Source organism: Dermacentor variabilis, chromosome 2, assembly GCF_050947875.1.
Source record: "Dermacentor variabilis isolate Ectoservices chromosome 2, ASM5094787v1, whole genome shotgun sequence".
NCBI lineage: Eukaryota > Metazoa > Arthropoda > Arachnida > Ixodida > Ixodidae > Dermacentor > Dermacentor variabilis.
This window is the reverse complement of record NC_134569.1, coordinates 89215861-89231077: the sequence shown is the minus strand read 5'-3', so window position 1 is coordinate 89231077 and position 15217 is coordinate 89215861. Positions and strand designations below refer to the sequence as shown.

Here is a 15217-nt window from a genome sequence, read left to right as displayed (position 1 = left end):
TACTGCTTCCCGAATATGCAAACTTAGCCCTGACAAATCTTAAAGTTAAGTATTTTCCACCGGGAGCTGGTAGCTGATAACTGATATGGAAAAAAGAAATCAAGCACAGAGTTACTATATGTTAGTGGACACTGATGATAAAAAAAGGAGTGCCTTGCAGAGTGCAGAGCTAGCTGTTTATCCTCTGACACGTGCCGCAAACACAATCATCTGTTTGCTATGTAGAAAAAAAAAAGCCTACCATTAACAGTTCTGATAAATCTTTGTCTAGAATGTCACTGAATACACATGCACACACACGCACATACACATATACACATGTATGCATGTACACACATACACAGATATGGATATTACCAATGTATTGCATTGCATGCACATGACATTGAAGCATCCTAATCTTTATCATAGTGGGGGATGTTGCTGCAGCTGAACAGTTCAAATTTATCAGTATAGAAAACTGGACAAGTTGGTGAACATTCATTGTATGATGATATGGTGACAGTGCTATTGAGACGAAAACAGAGTATTGAGGAACTGGAAGCAGTACATGTCCTGTTTCAACTTCCTTCTGTTTTCATCTCAGTGGAGCTGCCACCATATGACCAATTAAAACTTCCCAATATAAACACTGTATAAAATGAGCAGCCTTCTTTTACTGAATGATGCTACAGCACTTGTGCACTGATAGAATGCTATTATGCTTTCTTTCTATTTCTTCTTTCTCAACAGTCCTTATACTGTGATCTGCGTCAGCTGATAAGCTACGTTCATGACAACCACGGAGGTATATTTCGAAGAGTGGCCTTAAGTGGGATGCTTGATTCTGCAGACCGTCCAAATAAAAAGAAGAATTATGTACCGGGAACAAGAATTGTCAGGTATTAATGTAACCTTCCTAGTTCTTGCTTTCCTTTGAAAGAAATGGTGAAGCTTAACAAGCAGTGGTGAGCTGTTTCATTTTTAAGCTTACTTTGTTGCTGTTCATGTCCTAAAAACCAGCTCTGCATAGAGATATTTTCATGGAATCTGGGACACTTGCTTTTTGGACCATCGCAGCAGTGTGCAGAAACCTGCAGCTTCTTTCTGTACAACCAATAGGTTCTTGCTGCAGTCAACTGTCATGCAGTTTGAGTATTTATCTTCAGCTGTATAGTGTTGCCTTCATTTTAAACAGCAGCACCAAGTGCTGAATGGTATCACATTGACGACATTTTATGCTTAATTGCCGTACTATCTCGTGGCAGCATATGTTATTTGCAGCACTTCTGAATCTAGACCATATTAGCTTTGGCTAGTAGTTGCCATCTTGAAGATGTTATATCATGGAACGTGAATACTACCTTGTAGCAGAAGATGGTGGTGTTTGTTCAGTACATTCACGCAATGCTGCAAGAATATGTACATACGACTATGCTGTTTTGAGGTTAACCATAACAGTGCACCAAGCAGTGCAGTTGGAAAGTTCATTATTAATGACAGTGAAAAAAATTGGGACCAAGATAGACACAAGCATGACACAGCACCTCGTTCCTGTTGGTGTTCTTGTGACTACCTCAGTTCTAGATTTTTGTGCATTTGTTAATAATTAACCAGCAGTAATTTGACCAGTTTATCATGCTCCTAAAGTTAAGCAGTTTTGAATTTATCAGCCTAAGATGGCAACACCGAAGGGACGTAATAACAGGCATGTGTGAGTTCGTATCATGCAATGTTTTAGGCACTTTACCTTTTCCAGGCATGCAAAGTCCATGGAACATGAAGAGTTAAAGGACCCACTGTTTTCATCAAATGTTTTTATTATCGATGAGACAGCCGTTGAGAAGAGCAGCCGAAAGTCTTTCTTTAGGAAAAGAGGCGTGAGAAAAGTCCCCAGTGCTCAGGTATGCCTTAGGTGCCTCCCAGTGTTGCTATTCAGAACGTTCCATTTGCACAACAGCAAACCTTTTCTGTTAGCAAGCCTTACTTGGACTGTGTTTAGCATTTGTTCAGGGGGGACCTGGGCCTCGAGCAAAATTTTTATTGCTATTGCTACTAGAGGAATTAAATTTACAGGTACTAATAGTCAATTTAGTGTGCTAGTTGTAAATATGCAGCTAGTTTTTCTATAAATAATGAAGAATATATTTAATATAATTCTTACTGTTCCAAATTTTTGGGATGACTGACAAAAATGTTTTACAGTAAGTGAGCTAAAACTTATATGAATATATTCATAAATACTCAAGAAGTGCAATAAACATTGTTTCATTCTTCCACCTCTATCCTACCCAACCTTGCGAAAGTTGGAAGTCATAATTCGACATATGAATTCTTTTTTTTTTCTTAATTCCTGCAAATTTCAAAATGTTTCAGGGTGCAGAAACATGGTATTATAGACACACTGCACTCCTTAGAAGCCCAGTTATTAGGTTAAAAAGTTCTTAAAATATAATCATTAGGAGAGTAATTACGCCTCTCGGAAAGTTGCTGATGGCCAAGAATAGATTTTAGATAAGTGCGAAAAAGAAATCACCATGTGAGAAAAGCAGTTTATTCTCATGGGTGCGGAAAGTTTGGCAGGAAAGTGAGTCAGAAAAGATGCTCTTTCAAATGCGACCAATATGGCGTGGCTCTGATAACTGATTTTCGATTGGTGAACGACAAAATGGGTCACGTTCAGTGCATTCATGAGCAAAACTGAGCATTTCGTAGGATAAAAACAGTTTTTTCCTGAACGGCACATCATTTTAAGCTAGTTCTTTTTTTCAGCAGGTGTGTCATGACATGTATGTTAGAAAAATAACAGAAATGAAAAATGAACTTTTTAGGGATATTAGTCTCCAAGACCCCAGTTCCCCTTTAAGGAAGAATGTAAGAGAGAGTGCATGTTAAGCCTATGAGAAGAGCGGCCGAAGAAGTCTGATGGTATCTAACAGTTTTAATAATGTACAGACCTCAGAACTGCTCATAAAAACTCAGAAGCGTTACATTTTGGGCGAGTTCGTTGTACATGATTCTTTAGAGGCTTATGCACGCACAAAGACAGGACGTCGAACGAAGAAGGGACACACAACTTGCGCATTGTATGTCCCTTCTTCGTTCGACGTCCTGTCTTTGTGTGCGCATAAGTTTCTTAAGAATCATAAAAACTCCACCAGCAAATACACACAAGTACAGTAGGAGCTCATTAATTCGAATTCCGTGGGGATGCTACGAAAATTCAAACTAACAAAAGTCAGAAAGAAATCACTCGGTTAAGGCGCGTATATAGTACGACAAGGTGTGAGCATGCGCGCACAGACGCTACGTCACATTGGTGTGAACAATGTTTATACTTCGAAGCACTGGCGCAGCCAGTGTAACCGGATGCAGTCAACGTGATCCGACGTGCCCAACGTCAAGGTGGCTCTTGCTCCATCCGCATGTTCGTTGAGCCAATTGGCGCGGAGAAAAAAAAATGTTGCAGTTTTGTTCGAAAAGGGAGGCATCGATTGCGATATCAAATTAGTAGATAGCTATACGAAGTAAGTATAGTAGTTTTATCAGCTTTACAAACTTGTAAACATTCGCTTAGTAACTAATCGTCCCCATCCCTCCCCCTCACCCCCATGCCTCATGCGCGCTACAGGAGAGGGCACGCATCCGCACAGCCTTCCTCGCTCGAGCACGCGAGATTAAGCTGCGCTCACCGGCTCACCCTCGCATGCTTTCTTTCGCACGTACAGCATAGGGCGCATGGCGACGATTTTATCGCCCTTGAGCTTTATACGGAACCTCCCGGGAGAGAAGCGACCTGCAACAGAGGCATGGCCATGCATGGCCAGGCGCAAACGCGTCTCTCTTCAGTCAAGCCTAAACAAAGAACCACAGATGGAAAAAGGGATGCTGCGCGGCCCGTGCGGCGACGCCAGGATTGCCCACACCTCCCATGCACTAGCACTCTCCCCATCCACGATGGCGTGGAGTTTGAATTATCGGTGGCAGTGCGGATTTCAGTGTGAATTAGCGGGATGTGTTAACATAATGCTTTCAATACATTGCTGGACGAACCGTGGTGGCTACATTAAATTATCCAAAATTTCGAATTAACGAGTTGTGAATTAACGATCTTTTACTGTGTGTTATTATTAACAGTTGGGTCTCTACATATTGCTTTTGTAAGTTTGTTGTATCATTAGTCAACATGCTCCCCAGAATATGCGTTCATGCACTTGCCCATCCAGTTCAGATGGTGTTTCACCAGAATTTTTCCCAGTGCTGCTGCATTTTGAGATCTGTGTTGGCAAGAAAGTGAATGGGTGTGTTGAAACTGCCTTTGCAGAGCATCATGGATGAGAAGGAGGACGTCTCGGCATGCCCAAGCCCAGCGCCAGGCCAGACGACACCCTCGTTTCCTCGTCAGCACAGGGCCCTGACTCCTAGGCTTAGCTTGTCGGAGGGAGATAATATCTCCCTCACTCCTAAGCACAGCAAGGGCTCTAAGTTTCCACTGGGTGCGTCCTTGCTTTCTGTAAAACACGTGGTGTGAGCTTCTTCTGAATACATACTTATTGGAAAATGTAGTGGCCATAGAAACAGCTGTAAGGCTGTTTCTATGGCCACTATAATAATACAACACAAGGTATTGTATTATTGCGATTGCAATTATATAGACATTCCACATGCATTTCCACCATCGGCGCCGGCGCCCTACGCTGCATGTGCAAGTGAAAGTGTGTGAGGGGAGCCGACGACTGCAGCTCAATCTCGCCCATGCAAAAGGGAGGAGAGCGGGTAGGAAGCGTGCCATCTTTCATCGTACGCGAGGCACCCAACGTTGCGAGGCACCAGGGGAAGGGGAGGGAGGGGGTGGCATTATAGTCCACCTGCAACTGCCTATGTGGCTTGATTGTTTCCCCCAGAGCAAAAAAGAACAGAAAAAAAAAGGGGGGGGGGGAGGCCCGCACCACCATGAGGTATAGCGAGCTCAAACTCCAATCAAAATATAAAAAAATTGAGGGATCATCACGAAAGATGATCCAAAAGAAATTTGGATACAAAAGCCAATAATTTAAGAAAAAATTGGTCGGAGCTGAAGCCAGTAATATAAGTAAGGAGGTATAGAGAGGAGGGAGTAAGCCATCAGGATTAGCAGCGCAAGTATACCAGGTGTCGTGCTCCTTTATGTTATAATGAGCCTTAGGCTCCGGCAGTGATGCGCTGTCATTTTGATGCTGCAACTTTATTGCATAACGATGCGAAGTTGTAAATAGGCGAGTGGTCTTCTGGTGGTTGTGTGTCTTCCGGCGGTTGTGCCAGGGGACAGAACTATGTGGCGGCTGCATGCAGTCGCGCGGCTGTATCTTGAGAGCAATATGTGTTAGGGGCAGAGTCTAGGTGCGTTGACAGCTCGTAGCGTTGTGCATGCTGTGTGTTCTCGGTGCTCAGTTTGCATTGAAACGATAGACAGCACTAAGGTCACTTCGCTCTCTGCTGCTGCTGCAGAGCTTGCTCACGCCAGCATTTCGACAGCGAGTGCCCGTGGTCATTGAGTGGGATGTGTTATGCGTGTTGTGCGTACTGACACCGTGCTTGGTAATTTAGTTAACAAGCGAAAGTTTACAGAAAGTTTAAGATATGGCCGATAAAAGTACTATCCTTTCTTCATATTGCTGTCTGCTAATTTGTTATCGCAATCGATGCTTCGCCTTGCTGGCGAAACGGTGACTTTATTTTTGTACTTGTGCCTAATTTTCCCAAGCAGACTATCTAGCACTCTAAACAGTTGCTTTACACATACACCTGCGCTTAACACTCTTCATGTGTGCATGCACAATTTTCTTTACTTGTCCATGTCATGTTGAACTTGTATATTACAGCTTTAAATTGAGTGCAGTTTCCAAAACAGAAAAAATTAAGTGCTGTGCCATCTCAAAAAAGAGCATTGGTAATACAGATTCATTTTGTTTAATTTGTAACAGCAATTTGACCTTTCTCATCAACTGTTTATTGGTGAAAGCTCCTCTACAGACCAGTTCAGAAACATGATAATGGAGATTGTCGTTTAATTGACTTACTTGCACTTGATGGCAGCAAGTGGTTGAATCTTAGAACTAAAGAAAGCTGTGCGAGTTGGAGAGGATGGAGGTTTTGAAAAGTTAAGTGTAGAAAACATGGACACATGACATTTGCATTGTCCGCTTCTTTCCTATTATGTCCATTTTTCTTATGCCGAACTTTTCAAACCAGAAATGGTTTATGTTAATCATAGAAAGTATTATAACTTATACGTTTCGTTCATGTTTCATTCTTATATGATATTACAGTTCTTAGTGGTATCATTTCTACACTGGTTTGAGTGACCCTCTCCATGCAGTGGGATGGCTGAAAGGAGATCGAAAAGGCGAGACAGGAGAAGAAGAGTGTGGGAGCTCTCCCGGAGGTGTCGGTCTGGACACATCACCAAACACAGCTGAACGTCTCATTCGACGTTCGAGTGGCATGAACCGCACACCCAAGATGCCACCCAAGTCTGCCAGTCACATGAGCCTGACATTTTTACGTGCTCGCCGCCGTATGGAAGACCAGTTGACCAAGCTGGGCTTTGGTCGGAGTAAGAGCAAGCATGGCAGCTTCGAAGAGCCCCCTGGTGAGGGCAATGGCACATGCCTCTATATTCTTGCTTTTTTTATTTTGATATTTTGGCAAAAAGCTTTTTTTCGGCAAGTTTGAGCAGCGTGAAAGAATGATGGCAACAATACACATACACAAAGGACCAGCACTGGTCCTGTGCATACATATCTTTGTCCTCGTCTTTTCGCGCTGTTTAAGCTTGCAATATGTCTCACCAACTTGCTCAACCAGAAGTACTCATCTTCCATGTTCGCACAAGAAAGTGGGTTAATAGGAGCTCTTTTTTCCTGTTCCTCTAGTGCAAGGATCTATGGTTTCAGTTGTCACCTTATTGCTTCCACAGGGCAGGAACCTACTTGCTCTGATCTGTGTGCTAGCAAGAACTAGAAAATTTCAGTAACGTCCAGCGTTTGCTTATTTTTTAAGACGGGTTGCAGAAATGTTACATTGCACCTAGCTTCAGTGTACTCATGACTGCAAAAGTTTTCAGGGCCCACTGGATTGGTGAAATGACGACAACCGTAACAACAACAACAACCAATTTTTTATGCAGCTGATGTGCCCGCTGTAGAATTGAAAGATGCAATGTATACATTTCTTGATGCTATATGGCCACATTGCACTCTGAAATGTTTGGCTCAGTCATCACAGCATCAAATAAACTTATTCACAACTTCTGTGCTCCAAAAACTCTTGTACATGTAGTTGGGTGTGCACTTGGAGGCTGATGCTGCTGTCTCGCTTAATTGAGTTGTGGTGATCTGTCAGATATGCGCATCAATGAAATATGTAAAACATTAAAACATGAGTGGGTAGCAGATTCTGTAGATCTGTAGGCATGGGCCAAGACTGAGGTTCTTATAGGTAGATGTGGCAGCCATGTTAGGAAGGTGATAAAAGTGGTGGGCAATGCAATGGTTTTGGCTTCTTCGAAGCAGTGGCATTCAGCAATGATGTCTTGCACTGTCAAAGAGTTCTTGAAGATGAGGAGCGTAAACCCGTCGTTTGTGATTCCTTTGAGGATATATGCGACCTTTTCTACTTCCGGCACCTTCTCATCAACCGTGCGACAAAGCGCAAGCGTGCCCTGAACATATGTCACATTGAACTCGGTGCAAGTCTGAACTCAGCACGCAAGGTCTTTCAGTGCAGCATGCCGGCGACCAAGAAGCTTGCCAAACAAATCAGTAAGATTTTGTTTGCACAAGTCTCAGCTGGCGAGTTCCTCTTCGTATGTCTCAAATAAGACGCTTGCCATTCCCACGAGGTAAAAGATCAGGTTAGCGAGCATGACGCTCCGGTCCCAGTGATTGCTCACTCTCACCCTTTCGTATAGCTGAAGCCAATCTTCAACATCCGTGTTATCCGTTTCGGAAAACATGTCAGTGTCATGCAGTTGTTCCAGGATGATGATGGGCGCGGATGCTGACGTGCCCGAAGCATTCTGACCTTGAGCTGGCATTACCAATGCAGCCAAGGAGCGCCTGCTGTGTAAATCTGTTGTGTGTCTGGGAGAGCCCGCAACCTCCACCAAAATGTCATGCTGAGAAGAGACGGTTAAAATATATTTGCAGGGTATTTACAATGTGTTCACATGCACACAAAGCATACAAGATGGAAGGCAGTCTGCGTGACATCAGCAAGCATCATCATCTTCTGTACTCTCCTCAACTTCATCTCTGGCAGTGCTTGGTAACAATATATATTTATATTTTTACACACTACAATGATTTTTAGTTAGTTGCCTGTGTTAGTGGTTAGCAAGAAGGAATTTGATATAAAAGAGTGAGAAAGGCCTGTTTGCTAGTTGCTTTGATTGTGATCACTACGACCACCTTTGTCCCTAAATCATGCTTCATTTGTGTTATTTCTTGTCATTTTTGAGTAATGCACTATCTCTTCCATGTGTCAACAATGACTGCTTAAGTGCTGAGATGAGAAATGTGCTTTCTTTGTTGTAGATCTCAGCAGACGAAATTCGTTTGACCTGGACCACAGTCAGCGAGATGGTGAGATGCTTATCATGAAAGAGAGCAAACTTGTTAACTCCAGGCTAGTCTACGATGGCATGCTTCGATTTGCCTTTCTACAAGAGGTTTGCCAGCCTGGAACAGTTCCTGACTCCCCTTTGCTGGCTGCAGCATTAGATCTGGCAAGTTTGAAATCAACAGCTTTCTCTTTGTATTTGTGGGAACATCTTTGGTTCATTTGCTACGTAAAGAAATCTGGCTATGGGATTGGTTCCTGTGCTGGTTCTGTTAGTTATGGGTGGCATGAAAAAGCACTTGTCGAAGAGTCAGACATTGGGTTCAGTTCAATAAGTTCAGATGTAATACTTGCTGGTCTTGTGCAGAATAAGCAAGTAGACTTGGTCTGAAGCAATGCTAGACAAAAAGTGTATATACTCTCAGTGACCAAAATGGTGGCACGATGTGGTGTCGGGAGGGTGAAACAGCTATGTAGTATGTCTTTTCCATGGCAAATGTTTTGCCCCCAGAAGATGGCAGCACTGTCCTCTGCACTAAGAAAATTAGTGTTTCAGTCAGGCATCACTGCACGCAACGCTTACTTCAGTACTAATCTGAACAATACAGGCAGGCACCGCATACAAACAGGTTAATAAACCTAGAACGCCATGTAATGCATGTAATGTTTTTGAGTGTAAGCAAGTAAGTAGTTAAATAGAAGAGCTACTTCTATCAGGTTCACTTGGCAACACAACATCGCAACATACTGCATGACACTTCGCTTTCTTTTTCTTCAAACTGAGAAAACATTATACGTGTGTTATGTGGTTTTAAGGCAAAAGTCTTTCTAGACTCACGGTGAAGTTTATGTCAGCAGACCTGATCGCCGGAGTGTCCGCCGAAGCGTCATCACGCTAATGAAGACAGATTAAAGACAGATTAAAGAATGAAAAAGGTTTGATAGTGACAGTTGGTGAATGATAATGTTATAATAGAGATCGGTAGAGGTTAATAATGACTAGTAATGACCGATGATGGCTACTAATGACTCCGAAATGACCAATATGTCTAACGAAGGCTTGTAATGACCACAATTGATTAAAAATGACTAGAAATGTCTATTAATGAGTACTAATGACTAAAATGACTACTAATGAATTGTAATGACTACTAATTACTACAAAATGACCAATATGTCTAATGATAAATTGTAATCACTACATTTGATTAGAAATGACTAAATATGTTTAGTAATGACCAGTAATGACTAATAACTACTGAAATATCTTGTAATGACTACTGATGACTATGATATGACCAAGATGTCTAACGATGGCTTGTAATGACCACAGTTGGTTACAAATGACTAAAATACTTAATAGTGAGCAGTAATGACAATGACTGAAATGACTTGTAATGACTAGTAATGACTACTAATGACCAATATGTCTAATGACGAATTGTAACAACTACAATTGATTACAAATGACTAAAAGTACTTACTAATGAGGCAAATGGTAAGAGGAGAAAAAGTAGGCTTTCACCGTTCACCTCTTAAGAGAGATCTTAAGAGATCCTGACGTTTTTTAGTTTTCTTTCTTGGTCTCTTTTTATAGCTGCGGATATCTCTTTATTTGTTGTAGCAGTTGTGTGTCAATCTGAACTATTTAAGTGTGATAGGCTCTCTCACATATTGGCATTGCTCATTGATCATACCTTAATTGATTGGTGCAGACATTGTTTAGCTCTTATCGACATTGTAGTGACCAGCATAAGTGCAGTAATGATGAGGCTGTCAGTGCATTTTAGGCTGCTTCATGGGGAAAAAAAATCATAATAATTGCACTAATTTGACCACCTTCTAATTATTCAATGCTCACTGGACAGCTAATGGATTTCAATTTGTCTGAAAGATTAGATTTAAAAAGTAAATTCAAGGGACAGAGGAGTCGGAGTAATGCAGTCTTCTTGTGCCATTTTAAATTGGTAACACGTTTCACTGTGTTTGTCATATTTTGTATACCTATATGTAACTCTTTGACTCATTAAATTTTGTCATATCTCCTTAGGCATGGTCTTTTAAAATATGATGTGCAATGTTTTTTTCTTTTTTTTTTGCCATGTCAAAACACGCAGAAAGCGCCGGTTGTGTCCCGTGCAGCCCTGTTCTTGGAGTGTGCTCACTTTGTGCACCGCTGCAACAAGGGCCACTGGCCCACATGGATGAAGCTAAATCTGCCAGTGTTTCGACCTTCTGGCCCGTTAGCAAATCGTGGCACACCATCAGGCATGCATCGCATTCACATCCTGCAGCGGGCTGCTGGAAAACTCTTCTTTCAGTGGGCTGAGGTGGGTTCACTTGGTTTATCTTTCACGCTTCCTGAAGTAACGGAACAATGTCTGCATGTGTTCATGTACAGTCTTTGTCTGCTACAATGGCTTAGTGGCTATGGTTGTCTGCTGCTAAGCATGAGGCCATAGATTCGATTCCCTGCTGTGCTGGCTGCATTCCGATGGGTGAAGTATGTGAAAACGCTCATGTAGTTGGATTTAGGTACACAAAAGAAATCCAGGTGGTTGAAAATGAATCTACACTGCAGCCTCCCGCTGCAGCGCCCTTCATGTGTTTGGAACATCAAACCCCATAATTTGATAGATTTGACTTTTGATGCACAGTATTAGAAGAGTTTCTAAATGCAATATTTAAAATTTTAAAAAAGTTTCCCATTTTCTTTTGCTTCTCTAAGCATTCTCCTCCTTCTAAAAGGCCTTTAGGCCAAATAAGATGCATGGTGAAAAAAGATAGGGGGTGAGAGGATCACTACCAACATCTAACTTTGTGATTGTTGTGATACTATGTCTATGAATAGGGAGGTTGTTTCCACCACAACTTGTGCACTTGTGAGCATTGGCAATTTCTGAGACTAACATCATTGCCTGCTTTACTGTTAAATGTTAACTGTTAACTGTAAATAATGTATTCCTGATCACTCAATTGACACCTTCATAGTGTCACTTCTTTCTTTTTTCAATACTTGCTAGATTTCACGTACTAGTTATCCTAATTTAATGACACTTTACTATTTTGCAATCAATTCTTGCAACGCAATATCATGGCATATATGTCCATCCTGAAGTCACAGGTGAGCTTAATATTACTATTAGGAGTGAAGACATTGTGCCAAAGATGGCATCACTATTCTTCATATACTAACAGCTCAACCTTAGAAGCTGTCCTCGCCTTATAGAAACGTTAATTTTACAGTATAAATGTATGCGTATGCATTTGTATGGACAAAATCCTGTTGAGTTTTTATTGGCAACATGGACGAAATCCAACATCTATCTCGCTTTTTAGGAAAACTGTGGGCACCGTTCTAGTTAGAATCTTTTGTACAACGCTATGTGCATTGTGCAGGCAATTGGGGCCAGGCTTGAAGAGATGCTTCAGGGTGAGACTCATGACCCCCTGGAAATTGCTGCCATCGCAGCCGACGAACAAAAGCGCCGGCAGTGCAGAATGGAAGATGAAGAAGAAGACTTTTTGGATGAAGGTGATGTGTGGGCAGTACACTCAGCTCATGGTGATTCAGACTAGGATAACTTAAAATTTCGATTCGTTCAAACAACCTCCAAATTTTTAGTTTGCCTGCTGCATTTTTAATTGCTTTTCAAAGCTGGGTAATTCAGACAGGGTGCTTTCATAGACCTTTTGATTTTTCAGGATGGAATTGGGGTCATAAGCAGGTGATTATGGAGATATCTATAATAAACATTAAAGGTGTTCCCATGTTTCATACTATTCAAATTGCTGCATTTAGTGAAGGACTTGGTTGTATGTTCACAGCCCTAACATGCTGAATATGTATTCATGGGGGCTTACTTTTTCCTTTCTCCCATGGCACCTAGCAACGGCAAGTCAATAAGTGTTGTAATTTGATAACTGTATGGCTTTTCTAGGAACACAACTTGGGCCTAACAAAGTGTTTAAAAATATGCAACAGGTAGCATCTATTTGTAGATTAACTCGTAGTTTTGTTTTGAACCATATATTTTCCTCAACTTCAGATAATTACACATTCTGATAATGAAAATAAATGTCTGCTGTTCCTAGGAGCTTGAAAAACGTGAGAGTGCCATGCCTTGATAAGATGTAAGTAGATTGGCTCAGGTATGTTTCTGAGTGTGAGGCTCTGCTAAGTACATTGCACTGTGTTTGGCATTTTGTGTGCCTTACGAATATCGTATTTTCCATACTATAAATCGCACCAGCCACTTTCCTCGAGTGTTGAAAAAAAAAGATGGCACATAAGTCATATATACCTATTTTAACGTGGTAGGCATGATGAAATGCATTTATGCACAGCTGTACTCTAGCTGCAACATGCTGTACTTACCCATTTCAGGGAAGTAAATTTCTTTAAAGAAAAGTTTTTACGAGTCATATATTTTAGTTGAAAATAACTTAAACAAACACTCCTCCTAGATGCCAAAAACTAGCATTTATTGCACTTCACTCGAAGCTGTTGAAGGCCTCATCCTCCAACGCGATCAAAAAGTTCAGGTACTTTTGGCTGGCAGCATTGTTGAGTCTCCATCGTTGGCCTCTGAGTAACTTTTAGACATTGTAGGTATGTCGTTTGCATTGCATTGCATTTCTCAGGAAAAAAGACACTCATACTGGTCGTGCCAGCTTGCATGGCTTTGTGCATATTTAAGTTGCACCATGTATAAGACACACCAAGGAAAATTTTGGAAAATACTACGACTTATAGACTGCAAAATATAGTAGATGCTCTATCATTGAGGTAAAAGAAGGATGTGACAACAAATATAATGACTTTGTTTTATATTTCGCCTATCTGCATAAAGAGAACACCTTGATATATATGCTAACGTCAAATGAGCATGAATACAGTCCTGTTTTTGGTTTTCTGCTTACCATACTTGTACAATTAGAGAACATCTGTTGATGTATGTGCATGCCACGGTAGCATCATGTTTAAAGTAAGTAGCCCTTTTTCTTCTGCCCAGGATGTAGTTTCACAGACTGTACTTTGTAGGATTTTGAGTAACACTATAGATGTAGTACATTAGCTGAGCCTTCATGTGCCATTGTGGGTATCAACTGAACATTTTTTTTAATCAACAGCAAGCATCAACCCTTCAGGAAATGTCTGCCCTTTTGCGCTCAAGATGGCAGCTTGCCAGCTGCTTCTGGAGATAACAGCCTTCCTGCGAGAGACATACCAGCTGCTGCCACAGAAATCAGCCCGTACGTCGGCTCGTGACCGGCCCACCTTCGAGCCTCGTAGTGTCAACGCTAACCGTCGCTGGAGCATGGCCCTGAGCACACTAGGGGTCAGCCAGACTTCGGCCCACAGCCTGGTTTCGCTGGCTGAGCAAACCCACCCAGGTGGGCTTTCAGTTCAAGTTCACTCTAGAGATGCCAGTTTTTTTTTTTTTTTCACAGTAAATAGCAGGGACTCACTGAGTCATTACATGTCCTTTTGGTTTCACCATGCATGTATGCATAACCAATATTGTGGCACATATAACTGGAACAGAAAAATTGCTTATTCAAATCTGCAGTAAAATTTAGTATAATGTTTTCTATATATTTTCACATGCTGGCCTGCACGCTTTAAATGTGATATTGGCTTCACTGTGTCAATTTCATGCCCTTTAGGTTTACTAGAAGCCCGAGGCCTCATTTTATGACAATTAATCCATATCATATCCCACTTATTTTGCCATGCGTTATTAACTCGAGACACCACTGCATGTGCCGCTGTAGCAACAATCAGCCACTTGGTGAATGAATGAGAAGAAAGGAAGAATGGAAAATAAAATCACTTGCTACAAAATACAGCCACTGATGACCATCACCATTGCGCTTGTACCAGTCGAAACAAAATTCACTCAGCCCTCACACAGCAACCAGGTTCACACCACAGACTTGGTGGCCTGCACAAGTGCAAGTGCCTGACATGCTAAGTGCCGAACCACCAAATAAATGCTCATGATTTTAATCCATGGGTTGCGTGGAATGTGCACAACACAGCTTAAGTAGGAAGCGTGCATACTGGAGGCAGAAGTATTATGCACTTCATAAATAGGCTTGGATTATAGATTGCCAAACAAAGTGTGAACACTTGACAGGAAACAGCTTGTTGCCTGCTGATGTCTTGGTTGTGTAGGCTGCCACACCCATGCCTAGTGTACTCATGTGGTATGCTGAAGAAAGTGACACTTGGGCATAAATTTTCGTGTTGCTATCAAATCACACTTTCTTCAGTATGTAAACGTCAGCATCAATTAACTTATTGGCATCATTGTTGTCAGATCTCTTGTCATTGTCTTCAGGGTGCAGAATCTGTGTGCCTCCATCTTGAGTGCCAGGCTTGGTTGTGAAAATAACAAGTTTGGATTTAGGATGTCTTTTTCTTCTGTAGACTGCTTATTGCTAATCCATACTTGGGGGTGAAGTCTCCCGATTTGTTTAAGGGACTCCTGAACTCCGATGAATCCTCCTGATTGTATGGACATGGCCTTAAATTTCCCAAAAAACTGCTGCAACCTCACTGGAGAAAAAAGTGCGTTGAGCAGTGGGCTGGAGGCAAAGGTCTAATATGCATTGTATAATGGCTGGTTTC

General features: G+C 41.7%; 1 protein-coding gene across 1 annotated transcript in view; it reads left to right on the top strand.

Annotated features, from left to right (window-relative positions):
* The window catches only part of unc80 (unc80, NALCN channel complex subunit), a 178872-nt gene that overhangs the window by 62782 nt on the left and 100873 nt on the right, over positions 1–15217 (top strand). The window contains exons 16-23 of the mRNA XM_075681230.1: positions 733–881; positions 1739–1883; positions 4304–4475; positions 6338–6610; positions 8556–8746; positions 10698–10910; positions 11980–12115; positions 13714–13977. Of these exons, the coding sequence (XP_075537345.1) occupies positions 733–881; positions 1739–1883; positions 4304–4475; positions 6338–6610; positions 8556–8746; positions 10698–10910; positions 11980–12115; positions 13714–13977 (1543 nt within the window). The remainder of the gene's footprint in view (positions 1–732; positions 882–1738; positions 1884–4303; positions 4476–6337; positions 6611–8555; positions 8747–10697; positions 10911–11979; positions 12116–13713; positions 13978–15217) is intronic.